At 39.6% G+C, this 17,938-nt stretch overlaps 1 protein-coding gene across 2 annotated transcripts; it reads left to right on the top strand.

The window, feature by feature from the left end:
* Positions 1-371: 371 nt before the first annotated feature.
* ggh.2.L (gamma-glutamyl hydrolase (conjugase, folylpolygammaglutamyl hydrolase) L homeolog) lies at positions 372-9,385 on the top strand. 2 transcript variants are annotated; one of them, XM_018253585.2, is made up of 10 exons: positions 372-472; positions 1,452-1,558; positions 4,963-5,077; positions 5,290-5,340; positions 5,757-5,841; positions 6,668-6,806; positions 6,913-7,019; positions 7,189-7,282; positions 7,776-7,913; positions 8,921-9,385. In XM_018253585.2, the coding sequence occupies exons 2-10, from the start codon at positions 1,471-1,473 to the stop codon at positions 9,037-9,039; spliced, it is 936 nt and encodes a 311-aa protein (XP_018109074.1). In that variant the 5' UTR covers positions 372-472; positions 1,452-1,470; the 3' UTR covers positions 9,040-9,385. The 2 variants fall into 2 exon arrangements, with proteins under 2 accessions (XP_018109074.1, XP_018109075.1); XM_018253586.2 differs by lacking the exon at positions 372-472 and adding an exon at positions 983-1,187.
* Positions 9,386-17,938: the final 8,553 nt, after the last annotated feature.

Genomic DNA, 17,938 nt, shown 5'->3' with positions numbered 1-17,938 from the left:
GTCAACACAGGCGAAAACACATTCAAACTGCCTTTTGCACACAAGGTAACTTCTGGCTTCTTAGCAAAGAAAACATTCTTTGTACCAATGTCAATAATGTAAATCGCTGATGTGAAAAAAAAATTCCAACTTTGGAACTTCCAGGGTGCCAGTGCCCCTAAGTCTTGCTTAACTTTCTTACCTCTAGCTCTAGAATATGCTCTTGGGGTTAGAATCCTACAGGAATGTACATTATGGGCTCCAGACTCGTGCCTACTGTCGGCTGATGCCAATGTTATAAAACAGGGGCATTTCCAGGGACAGGGAGAGACAGAGTGGGGTAAATGTGAAAGCAGAAGCAGAGTTCACTTCCCTGTACTGAGTGTGCTGAGTAATGTTGTCTGTCTACTAGCTCCTCCCACACAGGGGACAGACTAAATTGCGCTCCTCTTCCTCATAGAACCCAACTCTGCTGATCTGTGTGTATAGCAAGGTAACTCTGCTTCCCTGTGTATAGCAAGTTAACTCTGCTTTTCTGTGTGTATAACAAGCTATCTTTGCTGCCCTGTGTGTATAACAAGGTTACTCTGCTGATCTGTGTGTATAACAATGTAACTCTGCTGATCTGTGTGTATAACAAGCTATCTCTGCTGCCCTGTGTGTATAACAAGCTATCTCTGCTGATCTGTGTGTATAACAAGCTATCTCTGCTGATCTGTGTGTATAACAAGCTATCTCTGCTGATCTGTGTGTATAACAAGCTATCTCTGCTGCCCTGTGTGTATAACAAGGTAACTCTGCTTCCTTGTGTATAGCAAGATAACTCTGCTTTTCTGTGTGTATAACAAGCTATCTCTGCTGCCCTGTGTGTATAACAAGGTAACTCTGCTGCCCTATGTGTATAACAAGCTATCTCTGCTGATCTGTGTGCATAACAAGCTATCGCTGCTGCCCTGTGTGTATAACAAGCTATCTCTGCTGATCTGTGTGTATAACAAGGTATCTTTGCTGCCCTGTGTGTATAACAAGGTAACTCTGCTTCCTTGTGTATAGCAAGTTAACTCTGCTTTTCTGTGTGTATAACAAGCTATCTCTGCTGCCCTGTGTGTATAACAAGGTAACTCTGCTGCCCTGTGTGTATAACAAGCTATCTCTGCTTCCTTGTGTATTAACAAGTTAACTCTGCTTTTCTGTGTGTGTATAGCAAGGTAAGTATCACCCAGAAACTCTGGCTTTCCTGTCTTCTCTTCTCTGTCCTCTCTCAATTTACTTCCCAGATCTCCAGTTTATTTGCCCCTATACCTTTTAAACCAACTGGCCCTTATAATATAGCGATTAGAGCTACAGAACCTCCGCCAGGGCACATTGGTACCTATTCCCGTGGCACATGTATCATTTATGTGTATGACTGGGTATTTTATAAAGGAGGACTGGGTGTATTTGCTCATGTTCCATTTCTGATACATTTATAGGTGCAGCCGCTGCCGGGCCATGGTTCTCCTCTCGCTGTTCCTCCTGCTCTTTGGCTGCGTGTTACCTGCTCCTGCTGGGACTGAACCCAACAACAGGCCCATTATTGGTGAGAAATGAAACTTTCCTCTTTAGCCTTGGGGCAGTTCATTATAGGCTAAGGCCACACTAGGCGATAGCGCCGCGATTTGACTCGCGGCGACTTTTAAGCCGCAATCGCTGGGGAAACTTTTGCGCTGGCGTCTATGGGGAATCGCGACAAATCGCCAGCGTAAAAACACACGCGGCGATCTTTTTTCTATTGTCGCTCGAAATCGCCTCGCTATCGCCTAGTGTGACAGAGACAGTGATACTGATCTTTTTCTAGTGCTCGAAAAAAACAACAACGGATAGGCGCACTCAAAGCGTAGCTGGATCCAAAATAGGATGAGGTACTCTGGTACAGCTTGTGCTGGTAAAAAATCCGATTTTATTAAATATACGTTAAAAACATCATTGTTACTTGGAGTGGATGTATAGAACAGGGGAGTGCATGGCTCTACGCGTTTCGTGACTGCATGGTCACTTCATCAGAAGCCAAAAGTATTAGATACTTATACAAAAGTTAAAACACACACAGGTGATTTAATCAATCTGAATTTAAAAACGGGACAGTCACTATTGCGTCAATAAATTGATGATCAAATATGTAATGTGTAGTATAATAAATTAATTAATAAATGGTATATTATGAATCCAATAAATAATTAAGTTAGACAATACATTAATTATACAATATTAATTAATATTAATAAATAATTAATAAATAATAATTAATAAATATATCTAAATATGATGCCAGCGAAAAAATAATAAACAAGTAGTTCATGAAAGATATATATGAAATATAAACGCAAATACAAATGAAAACTTAAACAAAAAAGATCAAGCAAATGAAAAAGCGACATACAATAGAAAAAATGAATAAATTGAGAAAACAATCAGAAATTGATTGAACTGAATTGATGAATAAAAAAAGTGAATGAAAAAAATAATGAAAAAAATTAAAAAAATTAAAAAAATGAGAAAAGGGGGGGGAGAAAAAGGGGGAGGGTTACAGTGGGAACGACTAGTTAGTCAATAAAACAATTACATTTTTCTAGTGCTCACAGTTTTTAAGCAAATTGATTTTCTTTTGTCTAAGATTTAAAATGCCAACTGGTTGTCAGGGTTGGTGTCACCGGCAACCAGACGTTGGATTAATTCAGAGGCTGTATTTGTACTGGTAATTTATTAATTACTCAGCATTCAATAAAGGTTGCCAATGCCACTCTCTACATGTTACTAAAAGGTAACCTGCCCCTTTATAGAGCATCTGCATTTGTCTGTATGTGTTGGCTATTCCTACCTGTATTCCTCAGTTAAAAGAACATTAGAAGCTTTATGAAGAATATGGTAGGCGAGTCCAGCCAAACTACAATTCCCAGTGAGAGCTGAAGTTGTAGTTTCGTAGTTTCAGAGGGACAACAATAGTCCTCCCTTCCTTCTTCCATTTACAGACATACAAGAAAGCTCAAAGCAGTGCCGCAGCTCCCCCTAGTGGGTAAACACTGAGCATCTTTGCAACTGGTCTTTATTTATTTTTTTGCTTAGTTTGCCTTTCTGTTCTGCCCCTGCTGCCCAAGTAAATAAAATCCACAAACACAAAGCCAATCTATTCAGAAGCTCAATTTCCGTTGCTGCTATTAATATTTATATCTGCCGTTCTAACAACTCCCTGGTTACTAGGGTCAGTGCTTCTGGCAACTACACGGCTGTTTAGTTCCTCGGGGCTTCCTAGTACAGTGGAACCCCCACTCACTGACTGTCAGTTAAGGGAAAATTTCGCTTTCCATAAGAAAAAAACATTAGGCGACCAGAGGAATAATTTTAAAAATGTTGTTTGTAACGTTTTTGTCAATTTATTATCATTTTTTACTGTGTATTTTGTGCAGTGGGGATTTACACTACTACAGGCTGTTGCCAGGAGAAATAAAGCCTAAAAAATCAATATAGCTAATAATATACTGAACTTACTTTACCAGCCCAAAGCTCCATAGCCGTATATTAGCAATGATCCAAGTGTACACAGCAGCTCCTCAACCTGAACTTTGTATGGCCATCTCTGTGGGTCAGCGGCACTGCACATGCTCAGTGTTCTCTGGGCAGCTAGTGAGAAGCTGAGCTTAGGGGTCGTTGAGAAAGCATCAAGCAGAAAATAAGACTTGCCTTTCACAAAAGCTGATGCCGCAGGGCTGATTTGGCATCAATTCTGGTTTCTGTGCTGCCATGTAATGTGAATCTGAATTACTTGTTATTGTATTGTGACTTTTATATTTCCTATATACAGCATATTGTCCGTGATTTAGTTCTCCAGACTTAATAACATTGCCTCCCTTATTGTTCTCTGTATATACCTTGCCATTTTTCTGTTTTTCCCTGATATATATATATATATATATATATATATATATATATATATATATATATATATATATATATATATATATATATATACACACACACATACAACTTTCTCAGCACACATAAAGTGGCAAAAATGCATGTTAAGAAAAAAGCAAATTAACCTGCATTCAAGTGAAGAAGAGACACATTTGGTCACATCGTTTGTACAGACATGCGTAAGCCGACACGGCCCGTCAAGGCAGCATCCTTTGCTCTAGTCCTAAGCTAGTTTAAAAGCTATTCGACAGTCCTTAAAGGAGAACTAAAGCCTAACTAAAGAAGTAGCTAGAAATGTTGTACATTATCTTTTGGGCTTCTGTACCAGCCCAAGGCAACCACAGCCCTTTAGCAGTAAAGATCTGTGTCTCCAAAGATGCCCCAGTAGCTCCCCATCTTCTTTTCTGCTGATTCACTGCACATGCTCTGTGCTGCTGTCACTTACTGAGCTTAGGGACCCACTCACAATATACAGTACACATAGAATAGAAATGTCACAATATAACGCTGATTAGTAATTAATACAGATAATTACTACATGGCAGCACAGAAACCAGTGCAATTAGCATCAGAATTTAATAATCAGCAAACCTGTAGCATCAGCTTATATTACAGGGGAAGCTCATTTTCTGCTGGATAATTAGTGACGAGCCCTAAGCTTAGCTTCTCAACAGCCAATCAGAGCCCACTGAGCATGTGAGTGTCACAAACACTTTCCAAGATTGTGACCCCCTGTGACAAGTTTGAAGTCCTGGATCATTGCTGCTATTGACAAGCTGAAACTTTAGCCTCGTGCAATAAGTTCATTATATAAAATATGGCATTTTTAACCATATTCATTTTTAGGGTTTAGTTCTCCTTTAATGGGACGGAAATAACGGACGAGGTAACATTAAAAGGAGAAACCACCTCCTTATATTATATATACATAGTCAGCAGTAATGCCGCTCACCCTATAGTATACAAGCAAATTTTTGGTGCACGAAATTATATTTATATAAATTATATATATTCTGCTCTGTATATTCCTAGGGATCGTGGCCCAGGAAGTGACAGACAAAGAATTCTTTCCCTTTGGCACAACATACATTGCTGACTCGTATGTGAAGTTCCTGGAGTCGGCCGGGTGCCGGGTGGTGCCCATTCAGTGAGTACGAGAGGAGATAAGAAATCTGGCACTGATAATGGCTCTGATAATAATTTGGGAGAGTGTGTTTCAGGGAAAAGATTGGGGGCACAATTGGACATGCAGCCATTGTCCCATCCAGCCCCTACAGTACATGTGTTCTATAGAAATAGAACTGCTCTGGGGTTCAGTTGTATATCATGATCCATTGTCATTTTCTTCACATTCTTCAGATTAAATTTGCCAGAAGTGGAGTATCGAAAGCTCTTCCGGTCCATTAATGGGTGAGTTTGGAGTCTCTTTTTATCCTGCAAAATTCACAAATCGTCAAAAAACGCGAATTTTGACACCGGCGTCAATTTCGAATCAGCAGTTTTGTGAGTGTATTTATCAGGGGCGTAACGCAAAAATTTGCCCATCACTAATCCTGACCAATCAGGGTTGTTGCCCAGTGCCCAGTGTATATTCCTCATCACTAATTAAACCTATAAGTCTCTTTGACTTAATCCCCTGAGTTAGTGTAGAGGTAATTAGTGCACCCTGGTCTCATCACCATATTTTTCTCTTACTACCAGTTGTCTCTTATAGGACCAAACCAAAAGGACTGGCCTTCAATTCTGTGTAAATAGTGTTGCCCTTGATTGGGTCATGTTTCTTCTTAATTACTAGGCATTGCTTTAACCTTCTATGTCTTTGCCAGGGTTCTGTTTCCAGGGGGATCAGTGGATCTTCAGATATCCAGCTTTGCACGGACCGCCAGAATATTTTACAAACTGGCTATTGAGGTAACAACATGTTGAAGCTGTTCCCAATCACTGTTCTACTGATTTAGAGGACTCAATAATTATCTCTGCTGTCAGCCCTTAAGGTTCATTCGTGTTACATGCATTCCATCCATACATTTCACATAAATTCAGCAAAAATATATAAAGGATAAGTAAACCTTAAAAATAAGTGAATGTAAAATGAATGACGGTGCTATTCTAAGAACTTTTCCAATTTAAAATCATAATTTATTTATATTTCTAATTCCAAGATATTAAAGGAATCATGGACTGTTAACATGAATGAATTTTGTTACAACAGCTCCACCTGCTGGTCATTTTCCGACCAGTCTGACCACCAAGTAGTCAAGGAAGTTGTCAGGAGAAAGAAGGAGGCTGCTCTGATGTTCTTCTGCTTAGAAAAGGTTTGAGAAATGTTTCTTAATTGTTTTCCTAAGCAGAAGAACATCAGAGCAGCCTCTTTCTTTCTCCTGACAACTTCCTTGACTACTTGGTGGTCAGACTGGTCTGAAAAAGACCAGCAGGAGGAGCTGTTGTAACAAAATTCATTCACATTAACAGTGCATGTATCCTTTAATATCTTGGAATTAGAAATATAAATAAATTATGATTTTAAATTGGAAAAGTTCTTAGAATAGCACCGTCATTCATTTTACATTCACTTATTTTTAAGGTTTGCTTATCCTTTAACTTCATGGTGCTCAGAGAGAGGAACCCATTATAAACACAAGACCTTCTCACTCTACACTTACACCTTCAGCCACTCTTCCTCTGTGTTCCTCTTAAACATCTTTCATACTTCTTCTCTTTCTTCCTACGTTTCTAGGCCTCTTCCTCAGGTCACTATTTCCCAATATGGGGCACATGCATGGGTTTCCAGATCCTTACTGCCTTCACGGCCGGAGCTGATTTACTATCTGCCACTTCTGCTGAGAACATATCACTTCCTCTCAACCTGACGGATGGTGAGTTGTTTTAAAAAAAAAAAAAGTTTTCTGCTTGGGTGTGAAATCCATGTAATTCCCAATGTACCTGTAATCATTCAGTGATTAATCCTGCTTGTTGTTCTAGAGGTGGCCTCCAGCAGAATGTTTCTCCGTGCCCCACCAGATCTACTAAGGGTTCTAAGCCAAGAAAGGGTGACTGCCAATTTCCATCATTTTGGCCTTACCCCTGAGGTGAGTAAATACATGGGATCCTTTGTGGTTATTCAGCTTCCCTCAGCTGTCTGTCCTTACTTTACATTTTATATATATATATATATATTTTTTTTTTGCTCTGTCTATTCCCAACATGATGCCAATTCATACGTCCAAACAGGTTTCTCTGATATATCTAATTTTTCAGACTTTCAGAGCCAACAAAAAGCTTTCTGACTTCTTCCGTGTCTTATCCACAAACCGAGACATCAACGGAGTAGAATTCATATCTACAATAGAGGGTGAGCTCATACTCGCAGGACGTGACCTGCAATATTGATAATAATATGATTTAATAACATTTTTAAAAAGTTATAGTCATCAGCTTGCACGGATAAATGGTAGGACTGGCAAGAACAACTTACCAACGCTATAAGACAACGCTATAATTTTGAATATTCTTATGTATGTCTATGTTTTGGATTTGTAATTGTGTCTTGAGGGCCCAAGGAAGCCAATTCCAACACTGGTTAAGAGGAATGGAAGGAGTAGGTAGAGGTAAAAGGAAAAGCACTGAGCATATCATCTGTGTTATCCTAATTGGAGGGCACTGTGGAGTCATTATTGGTGTACAATATTAAACAGGTTATCTGTTTAATATCTATCAGGTAGTTTGGGGGCCTCAAAAAAGGATAGCATGTATATCTATTGTTATTTTAAACCAATATGCTCTTATGTGTCTATCAAATAAACAATATCGTGAATATCAACCAGGAATAACATTCTCCTCTGCAGCTCGGAACTACCCGATATATGGGGTCCAGTGGCACCCAGAAGTGAATCGGTTCCAGTGGCGCAGCGACTTTTCCTTTCCACATTCTGCCAATGCAATCTGGGTATCACAGTACCTTGCAGACTTCTTTGTGAATGAAGGTAACATCCTTAAAAAACCAATAATAAAGCCATGTTCTATTCTTCATTCCCTACACCCAACGATCACTCATCTCTTCCTTTTTAAATGTCACTTTTAATGTGTGCAGCCAGATCTGGATTTTTTGTACCTGCTATGGCTGGATTTGAACCCTGGAACAAATGCTTTGGGTTCTTTTGAATGTCGTCTAGGCTAAGGAAGTAGTCTGCAAGCATAGACTACCCATATAAACCCATCTCATTCTCTTTGCTTCTGGACTTCATGTTGTAGTTCTGTTTCTTCTGGTTCCGTTCCTTGCCTGGTGGGTGCTCTTGGAACCTCTCTTGGTAAGACTGTTATAGTCAGAAGAGTGCAAAACTTTCCTGGTGGAACCACTGGGCTTGCCTAGCCTGATAGAACAATCTGTTACATTTTCTTATTATATTTCTAATTTTGGACTGAGTATATGGTTGTATATGGGATTCGTCACACAATCTCATTGTGAAGGTTTAAGGAGTCCTTCATAGTATTATTGGTCTTTCTGCCTAGAGGAGTAGCTGGCTTTACGTGGTTCCTCTTTCCAATCTGGGAGAGGTCCTCTCAATCCTTATCATTTTGCACTGTGCAGGATACAAAGATGTGTGGTCAGTCTCTGGGTTCCCTATAGGGTAGAAAGGGTGTGTGCCTTGATCCTCATTTCATGGATTTGCTGTAGAGTGTAAATGAGCTAGCTTGGACTGAGTATAACACAACGATAAGCAAGCAGCAATGAGATCATGGGTTATCCATCTATTCTTGTGTGTGTCTCATCGACTTCTCATAGTTAGCACCAAGTCTCACCTATAAAAAGCACCACCATAAAATCTTAAGCCTGTAGCCATGTACCGCAAGTAAAGAGTGACCTGAGCACGGATTCATGTCAGCCTCAGAACAAGCTTGTGATTATAATAGAGTCAAATAAACTTGTGGTAAGAACCTTTAAAGGATACTCATCCAGGACATCACCTGCTTCTTCTTTTTGTCTTTACAGCCCGGAAGAGTCAGAACCACTTCCCAACTGAGAAGGAAGAGAACGCGGCTCTGATATATAACTGGACTCCCATATACACGGCCAACATCAGTGGATATGAACAAGCCTACTTCTTCTAGATCTGCTCACATCTCCTTCCATGGGAACAGGGTGTTCCTCTAGGATTCTTTATATAGTGTAGGTTGAAGACAAAAAAAAAACAAAAGCCCTGGTGGCCTTATTTATGAGCCGTTGATATAATGTTACTGCTGATGTCAGAATTATCTGTTGCATCTTTGCCCATTATGGCCGCACCAGATCTGGCTGATCCAGCATTTGGTCCCTGGTACAATAGTTAGAACATTGTGGGCACTAAACTACATCCAGGATTATTTCTATTCTTCAGAACGGCCAGAAATCGATGGAAATGTTCTGTTAATCACGAGGTGATATAATAAAGAGGGGTGTCCCCCCAACTGCTGATCATAGCGTGTGTGCGGATCCGTTTCTTGTTTGCTGTTAAGAAGGCAGCAATGTACAAATCTGTGTTAGCTTGCGAAAAATTAAATGTTCTGCTCCAGGTTTACACCTATCACCCGCACTGGAAGAGCAATTTTTGGCTGCCATTTTTTAAACTATTGTCAGTTAGTATATGTGCTCCTTTAAAGGACAAGGAAATCGTAAACATAACTATTGCCTGTGTGTTAGGACCCATTTTAAAAAGCCCATACGCACTTACGAAACACAACAAAAATACTCCAATCTCCCAGCAGCACTATGACAGGTACGCATTTCCCCAAGACTTCGCCGACGGCGCATTCACCCACTAAGCACTCCCGGAGCAAGACCAAGACTGTATCGCAAGCGCACATCTGATGGCTGAAAACCTGCGCAAGCGCACATCTGATGGTTGAAAACCTGCACAAGCGCACATCTGATGGTTGAAAACCTGCGCAAGCGCACATCTGATGGTTGAAAACCTGCGCAAGCGCAGATCTGATGGTTGAAAACCTGCACAAGCGCACATCTGATGGTTGAAAACCTGCGCAAGCGCACATCTGATGGCTGAAAACCTGCGCAATGCACATCCAACGTCTGAAAACCTGCGCAAGCGCACATCTGATGGCTGAAAACCTGCGCAAGCACACATCCAACGTCTGAAAACCTGCACATGCGCACATCTGATGGTTGAAAACCTGCGCAAGCGCACATCCAACGTCTGAAAACCTGCGCAAGCGCGCATCTGATGGCTGAAAACCTGCGCAAGCGCACATCCAACGTCTGAAAACCTGCACATGCGCACATCTGATGGTTGAAAACCTGCGCAAGCGCACATCCAACGTCTGAAAACCTGCACAAGCGCACATCTGATGGTTGAAAACCTGCGCAAGAGCATATCTGATGGTTGAAAACCTGCACAAGCGCACATCTGATGGTTGAAAACCTGCGCAAGCGCACATCTGATGGCTGAAAACCTGCGCAATGCACATCCAACGTCTGAAAACCTGCACATGCGCACATCTGATGGCTGAAAACCTGCGCATGCGCACAAAGTCTACAGAAGTTCCTGAATTAAGGGGTTTAGTTGAAAATGCATAGCGCATTTAGTCAGGGACTTTAGAGGACTATTGTTTGTTTGTAGATTTGATGGTTTCCGTGTCCTTTAAGAATGATTTTTACAGCCCTTTAATATTTTTGGCTCTGTCCATTGTTCAATAAAGATTTCTAGGGTCAGATATAAATTCTATGAAGTCCTAATCCAGAGATGCCCAAAAGGTAAATCAGGATCTTGAACTGGTGACACATAGATCACTGCAGCGGTGCCGGCTAAATGGCAACTCTGTGCCAACCATCGAGGGAGATCTGCACCACCAGTGAAGAAGTGTGAAGAGATGGCGCAATAACTTTGACTTATGATACTTGTCATGATGTACCTGAAGCGACTCTCCTCCAGCCTGAAGCTGCATTGTGCCAAGAGCCAGAGAAGTTCAGTGAATAGAAAGAGACAGATACTGCTTTCAATTAGGGATGCACCGAATCCACTATTTTGGATTCAGCCGAACCCCCGAATCCTTCTCGTACGATTCGGCCGAATACCGAACCAAATCTGAATTTGCATATGCAAATTAGGGGTGGGAAGGGGAAAACATTTTTTACATTTCTTGTTTTGTGACAAAAGGTCACATGATTTCCCCCCTGCCCATAATTTGCATATGCAAATTAGGATTCGGTTCGGCCGGGCAGAAGGATTCGGGAGAATCCGAATCCTGCTGAAAAAGGCGGAATCCTGGATTCGGTGCATCCCTACTTTCAATTACTTTAAAAAAAAAAACATTGGCAAATTATTAAAGGGGTGGTTCACCTTTAAGTTCATTTTTAATATGTTATAGAATAGTCTGTTCTAAACAACTTTTCAATTGGTCTTCATTATTTTTAACAGTTTTCCACCTTCCATCTTCCAAATGGGGGTCACCGACCCCATCTAAAAAACAAATGCTCTGTAAAGCAAAAAATGTATTGTTATGGCTACATTTCATGAATCATTTTTTTTATTCAGACCTCTCCTGTTCATATTTCAGTCTCTTATTTAAATCAATACATGGTTGCTGGGGTAATTTGGACCATAGCAACAGACTGTTGAAATTGCAAACTGGAGAGCTGCTGAATAAAAAGCTAAATAACTCAAAAACCACAAATAATAAACAATGAAAACAAATTACAAATTGTCTCAGAATATCACTCTCTATATCATACTAATAGTTAACAGAAAGGTGAACAAGCAAAATGTGATTTTTTTTTTTTAGGTTTAGTTTACATGATGGTTTTCATAAATTTACAGAAAAAGTGATGCTGAATATTACTAAAGTCAGAGTCTCTCATTTCACTGCGACTGCAGAAATGAACCGCTAGGATCATAACTGTATGCTTTTATCCTTTACCTGTCTTCTGAAATCATCCAAGTACAATGTTATTCATATAATTCCTGCAGAGGGAGCCTTTGGACCAATCAGATGTCTGCATCTGCGTTACACGTTCATGATTCTGCCAACAGCTCACTTTGCAAGGAATAAATGAATAAATAATATAATTAATAGTAGACTTGATGATAGATGAGGATTGGAATTTTCCAGATTTCAATTAGGGGTCACTGACCCCATCTAAAAAAAACCAAATGCTCTGTAAGACTACAAATGTATTGTTATTGCTACTTTTTATTACTCATCTTTCTATTCAGTCCCTCTCCTATTCATATTCCAGTCTCTTATTCAAATCAGTGCATGGTTGCTAGGGGAATTTGGACCATAGCAACCAGATCACTCCAACTGCAAACTGAGAGCTGCTGAATAAAAAGCTAAATAACCCAGAAACGACAAATAATAAAAAATGAAAAGCAACTGCAAATTGTCTCAGAATATCACTCTCTATATCACACTAAAAACTCCAACCCCTCCTTTAAACATTTGCCTTTAGAGAGACGACACAGAGTGTGGCGTGAGAACTGACTTCCTTCCTCAGATCTCGTCTTCTGAGAACCCGGTCATTTTCCCACCACAATCACCATTCATGTCGGTTTGGCTGCAATCATTTTCAGTATATGTCAGGACCCAACAGTGGGCTGGAAAATGCAATTACTGTGTATAATACAAAGTAAAAATAAATAATTCTGTGTGTCCGTACGGTTAAAGGCCATTGGTTGGTGTTCTAAGCAGCTCCCATCTATTTGGCTATTGCACTTCTGAGTATCTTTATAAAGGGGTTTCTAGGAATTCAACTTTTGAAATGATTTGCCCATCTTCAAGAAATTTGCAAAAAAGATAAGTAGTAACAGGTATGGGATCCGGAAACCCATCATCCAGAAAGCTCAAAATTACAAAAAAAAATGAAGACCACTTGCAAATTGATTATCACTCTCTACATCATACTAAGTAGCTAATTAACATATATTCAACTGCCGAATGTATTCGACTGCCGAATGTAAATCCTTCGAATATCGAAGTTGAAGGATTTACTGCAAATCGTTCGATTCAAAGGATTTTGATCCATCGATCGAACGATTTTTCTTCGACCTAAAAATTGTTACAAATCCTATGGGGACCTTCCCCATAGGCTAACATGGCACCTCGGTAGGTTTTAGGTGGCGAACTAGGGGATCGAAGTTTATTTTTAAAGAGACAGTACTTCGACTATCGAATGGTCGAATATTCGAACGATATTTAGTTCGAACCGTTCGATTCAAAGTCGTGGTCGAAGTAGCCAATTCGATGGTTGAAGCTGAAGCCAAAAAAATCATTCGAAATTCAAAGTTTTTTTTATTCTATTCCTTCACTCGAGCTAAGTAAATGGGTCCCCACAAGTTAAAGTCCAAACACTTTTTCCAGTTCAATTGTTTCAGATTGTTCTCCAGAAATAAAGACTTTTTTCAATTATTTTTTAAGTGGGATGGATTTGTCAAAAACACTGGAGGAATTGATCTGATTTCTTTCTGAAACTTTAGTCCAAAAGATGAAGAACATGCTGAAGGCTTGTCTGTATTGTCTGTATAGACAATAGGAATCACATAAGAACTGATACATCCAGAGGATCCACCAAGTCTGCCTATGCCTGAATAGAAAAATAGGCAGAGCTGGCTGCCCAGGTGTGAATTTGTTGATAAATGAACTTCTGTAATCTGCATGGGAGGTTCCCCCTTTATGGAATGAAACAGGGGTTTTTAAAGGGATACTATCATGGGAAAACATGTTTTTTTTTTTCAAAACACATCAGTAAATAGTGCTACTTCAGCTTCTGCTTCAAAAGAGCAAACTGATTTTGTATATTTAATTTTGAAATCTGACATGCGGCTAGACATAGGGGGTTATTTATCAAAGACCGAATTTATCTCAATATTTTCTGCTACAAACTCAGATCAAATCCGCTCAGGTTTTTTACGCTTATTTATTATTACATTTTCCCGACAATTTGCTTTGCTGGAAAAAATCAGATTTTCACGTTTTTTTCAGATTTTTTCATCCGATTCTCACCCGAAACCCAGCGCACATCAAAAAACTATTGGGACTTCTCCCATTGACTTATATGCAACCTCGACAGGTCTGAGATTCCAGATTTTCAGATTCTGACTTTTCCATCCTCAGGGTTTAATAAATCCTGAAAAATTTGTGATTTTTTTAAAAGTCTGATTTTATATAAAAAAAAAATCACAAATTTTCTGCATTCAGAGTTTAGTAAATAACCCCCATATTGTCAGTTTCCCAGGTGTGCCCTGTCATGTGACTTGTACTCTGATTAACTTCAGTCACTCTTTACTGCTGTACTGCAAGTTGGAGTGATATAACCTCCTCATTTCCCCCCAGTAGCCCATCAGCAGAACAATGAGAAGGTAACCAGGTAACAGCTGCCTGGCAGATCTAAATACAGCACTCAATAGTAAAAATCTATGTTTCACTGCACTGTGACGCCTTCTGTTACATTAAGTAGGAGAAACAACAGCCTGCCAGAAAGCAGTTCCATCCTAAAGTGCTGGCTCTTTCTGAAATCACATGACCAGGCAAAATGACCCGAGATGCACCTACACACCAATATTACAACTAAAAAATACACTTACTGGTTCAGGAATGACATTTTATATTGCAGAGTGATTTATTTGCAGTGTAAACAGTGTCATTTAGAAATAAAAACGACATCATAAAAATCATGACAGAATCCCTTTAAGGAGGTTTAACCGTGGGCGCAGGATGGACAGACAATGACAATCTATGGGTTGAAGGGGCAGCTTCTGTCTGTGTCCAGGTGCACTTACCCAAAGGGACCAATCAGATACTTGCTTTTTATACAGTTGCTATAGGAGACTGCACCATTTATTATATAAACACCTTATCTCACTAACAGAGTACCTTGAGGGTTATTTGAGCACACATATTACTGCTTTTGTATTCCAATAGCATTGTGGGGTCTCCATGCCTGTAGGTTTCTAATACTCCAAAATTTATACCCTACTTAACGCAAGTGGCATAACTAGTGAACCAGGCATGGGCGATATAAGTAAAGATGCAGTTATATGGGCAGCTACATTCACATGAATCTACTGTAACGTTGCCTGTATCTGTCTGTATCTAGTGCTTTTTTTTTAAAACCTCACTAAGTTGCAGGCAGCACTGTGAATGTGTGCAAGCCATAGCATGAGTGTTGCCTGGAGGTGTTAAAAACCTAAAGGCGTGTTAATCTAAAAAAAAGGCAATATACCAGTAAGTAACTGGTTTCAGGATGAGTTTAAGTGGGTTTGTATGAATCTTATCACATGCATGCAGTCTCAGAGCAGCCATACTAATATATGAATATGTGTTTACCCCCAAATCTTACCCTGTGTGGCCTTAAGGCTGCCCCCCATAATAACCCATTAAGCTATAAGTTACTAGTACTAGTTTGAGAATGTCAGCTTGTGTCTGAGTTGTTTTTTGATTGACACTCCCTGAATGCAGCCTATACAGGTATAAATTGTCAGCAGACCAGTGGGATTCATCCAGTGATATTGGGAGAATAAAACCACTATTAGATGTAGGAACCAATCTGGCCACATGGCGGCGCTATATTGATGATTGTATTATCATTTGGAGGGGGAGTGAGGCTTTACTAAAATAATTCATACAAGATCTAAACAATAATCATTTTAATCTCAAGTTTACATATGAATATAGTAGGGAGCTAATTTTCTAGATCTTAATATATATGCCACAGCTAGTGGCCTACGAACGCGCTTGTTTAAGAAAACAAGAAATGGTTAAACAATCTACCTAAGGGCCAGTTGGGAAGAATCAAAAGAAACTGTTCAGATCCAAAAGACTATCAACATAATTGCAAAATCATGGAACAGGAGTTTATAGAAAAGGAATACAATTCGCAATTGTTACAAGATTCCAAAAAGAAGGTAGAAGGACGAAATAGATAGAAGGGAACTATTAGCAACAAAAACAAAGAAAAAAGAATTACAATTTGTTCCATTAATTACCAAATTCAGTAAAGGTGGCTATAAACGATGTAACATAATAAAAAAGCACTGGCATGTATTACAAATGGATAAAGACCTGCAAGGTGTAATAGGAGAACATCCGTCAATCATTTTCACCCGTCCCAATACGCATTATCCAATCAATCATTAGCACCCAGTTTCTTAAAGATAGAGGGAAATAAACCAACTTGATTGGGCAATAGTAAAGGTTTCTTTAGGTGCTGCAATGTATTGCTTGTAAAACACTTAAAAATAATGAGAGACAAATATGTAGTTTTAAATCCGAGAAATAAACAATATAAGATTAATCAATTATAACTGTTAAAACAATGAATGTAGTATATCTGTTAGAATACCTGTGCAAAAAACAATATGTGGGCAGAACCACTAGAAAATTAAAATTAAGATTAGGGGAACACAAAAGGAATATTAAAAAGGGATTAAAAACACAAAGTGTTTCAGACCATTTTCTCCATTGCCACAATAGTGATCCAAGTGGACTAAAAGTAATTGGAATTTTCAATAAAGTAAAAAACTGGAGAGGTGGCAATAATATTCAAATAATCTCTCAGGAAGAAACACGTTGGATTATTACATTAAAAACACTACAACCTTACGGTCTAAATATAGACCTGGATATCAATTGCTTTATCTACAGATGACCACTATAATTTACTTTTTGGGGCCGATTCACAAAGGGTCGAATATCGAGGGTTAATCAACCCTCGATATTCGACTGGGAATTAAAATCCTTCGACTTCGAATATCGAAGTCGAAGGATTTTAGCGCAAATAGTGGATTATTCCAGGGACCCGTTGCTAGGTTTTACGGGAGCGCACATTGGGTGTCATTTATCAACACTGGGCAAATTTGCCCATGGGCAGTAACCCATAGCAACAAATCAAATCGCTGCATTCATTGTTGTTCTTGCAGCTGGCTTCAAAAAGCTAATCACTGATTGGTTGCTATAGGTAACTTCCCATGGGCAAATTTGCCCTGTGTTAGTAAATGAGCCCCATTGTTTTTTTCTGTTTCCCTTTTTGTTTATTGAGGTGAAATACGGAGATCTGGTGTGCTAAAAAAAAGAGGGTCAGTAGCAGCCTGCCCACCTTACGTTACATACTGGGATACCCACGGGACTGCTCAGGATACAAGTAAAACCGTATGGGGGTTAATGCAACTAATGATGGTGGGATAACGTTTATTGCGGGAAGCGCACACAAATTATACTGACTGACTTCATCCAGTGCCAGGCCACGTCGAATGGGTGCTGTAGGTTGGGAAGATGCTTCCATACTTTTCACAGGTACATATCTCTTTAGTCTTGATTATAATTATATAACTGATATCACTTCCTAGGCGCTTGTGAGGGGACATGATTACACTTTACAAGTACATTAGAGGACATTATAGACAAATAGCAGGGGACCTTTTTACCCATAAAGTGGATCACCGTACCAGAGGCCTCCCCTTTAGACTAGAAGAAAAGAACTTTCATTTGAAGCAACGTAGAGGGTTCTTCACAGTCAGGACAGTGAGGTTGTGGAATGCACTGCCGGGTGATGTTGTGATGCTGATTCAGTTAATGACTATAAGAATGGCTTGGATGATTTTTTGGACAGACATAATATCAAAGGCTATTGTGATACTAAGCTCTATAGTTAGTATAGGTATGGGTATATAGAATTTAATTAAAAGTAGGGAGGGGTGTGTGTATGGATGCTGGGTTTACTATGTAACTATGTAACTATGCTGTACAATCAGTTTATAAAACAGCATGCCCGGTGTCTCCTTGGCACTATAATGACATTTGAAAAATATAGTTTCTGCCTTTTTAAGAATTAATTATAGCCGGACAGAAAGGAGAGGGAATGGGACCTTGAGGGAACAAAGTGGTGATGTAAAGGGACAGGTTAGTGATGTAACTAGGGTAGAGGAAACTGGGATTTGGAGAGTAGGGTGAGCTGATAGGGGGTTCGTGATAGAAGCTTATCTGAGAGTGGAGATTGGAGTGGTCAGGGTGAACCAGGGATGGA

The sequence above is a fragment of the Xenopus laevis genome, chromosome 3L, assembly GCF_017654675.1.
Source record: "Xenopus laevis strain J_2021 chromosome 3L, Xenopus_laevis_v10.1, whole genome shotgun sequence".
NCBI lineage: Eukaryota > Metazoa > Chordata > Amphibia > Anura > Pipidae > Xenopus > Xenopus laevis.
Note: the sequence above shows the minus strand (reverse complement) of the source record. Positions and strands in the feature narration are given on the sequence as shown.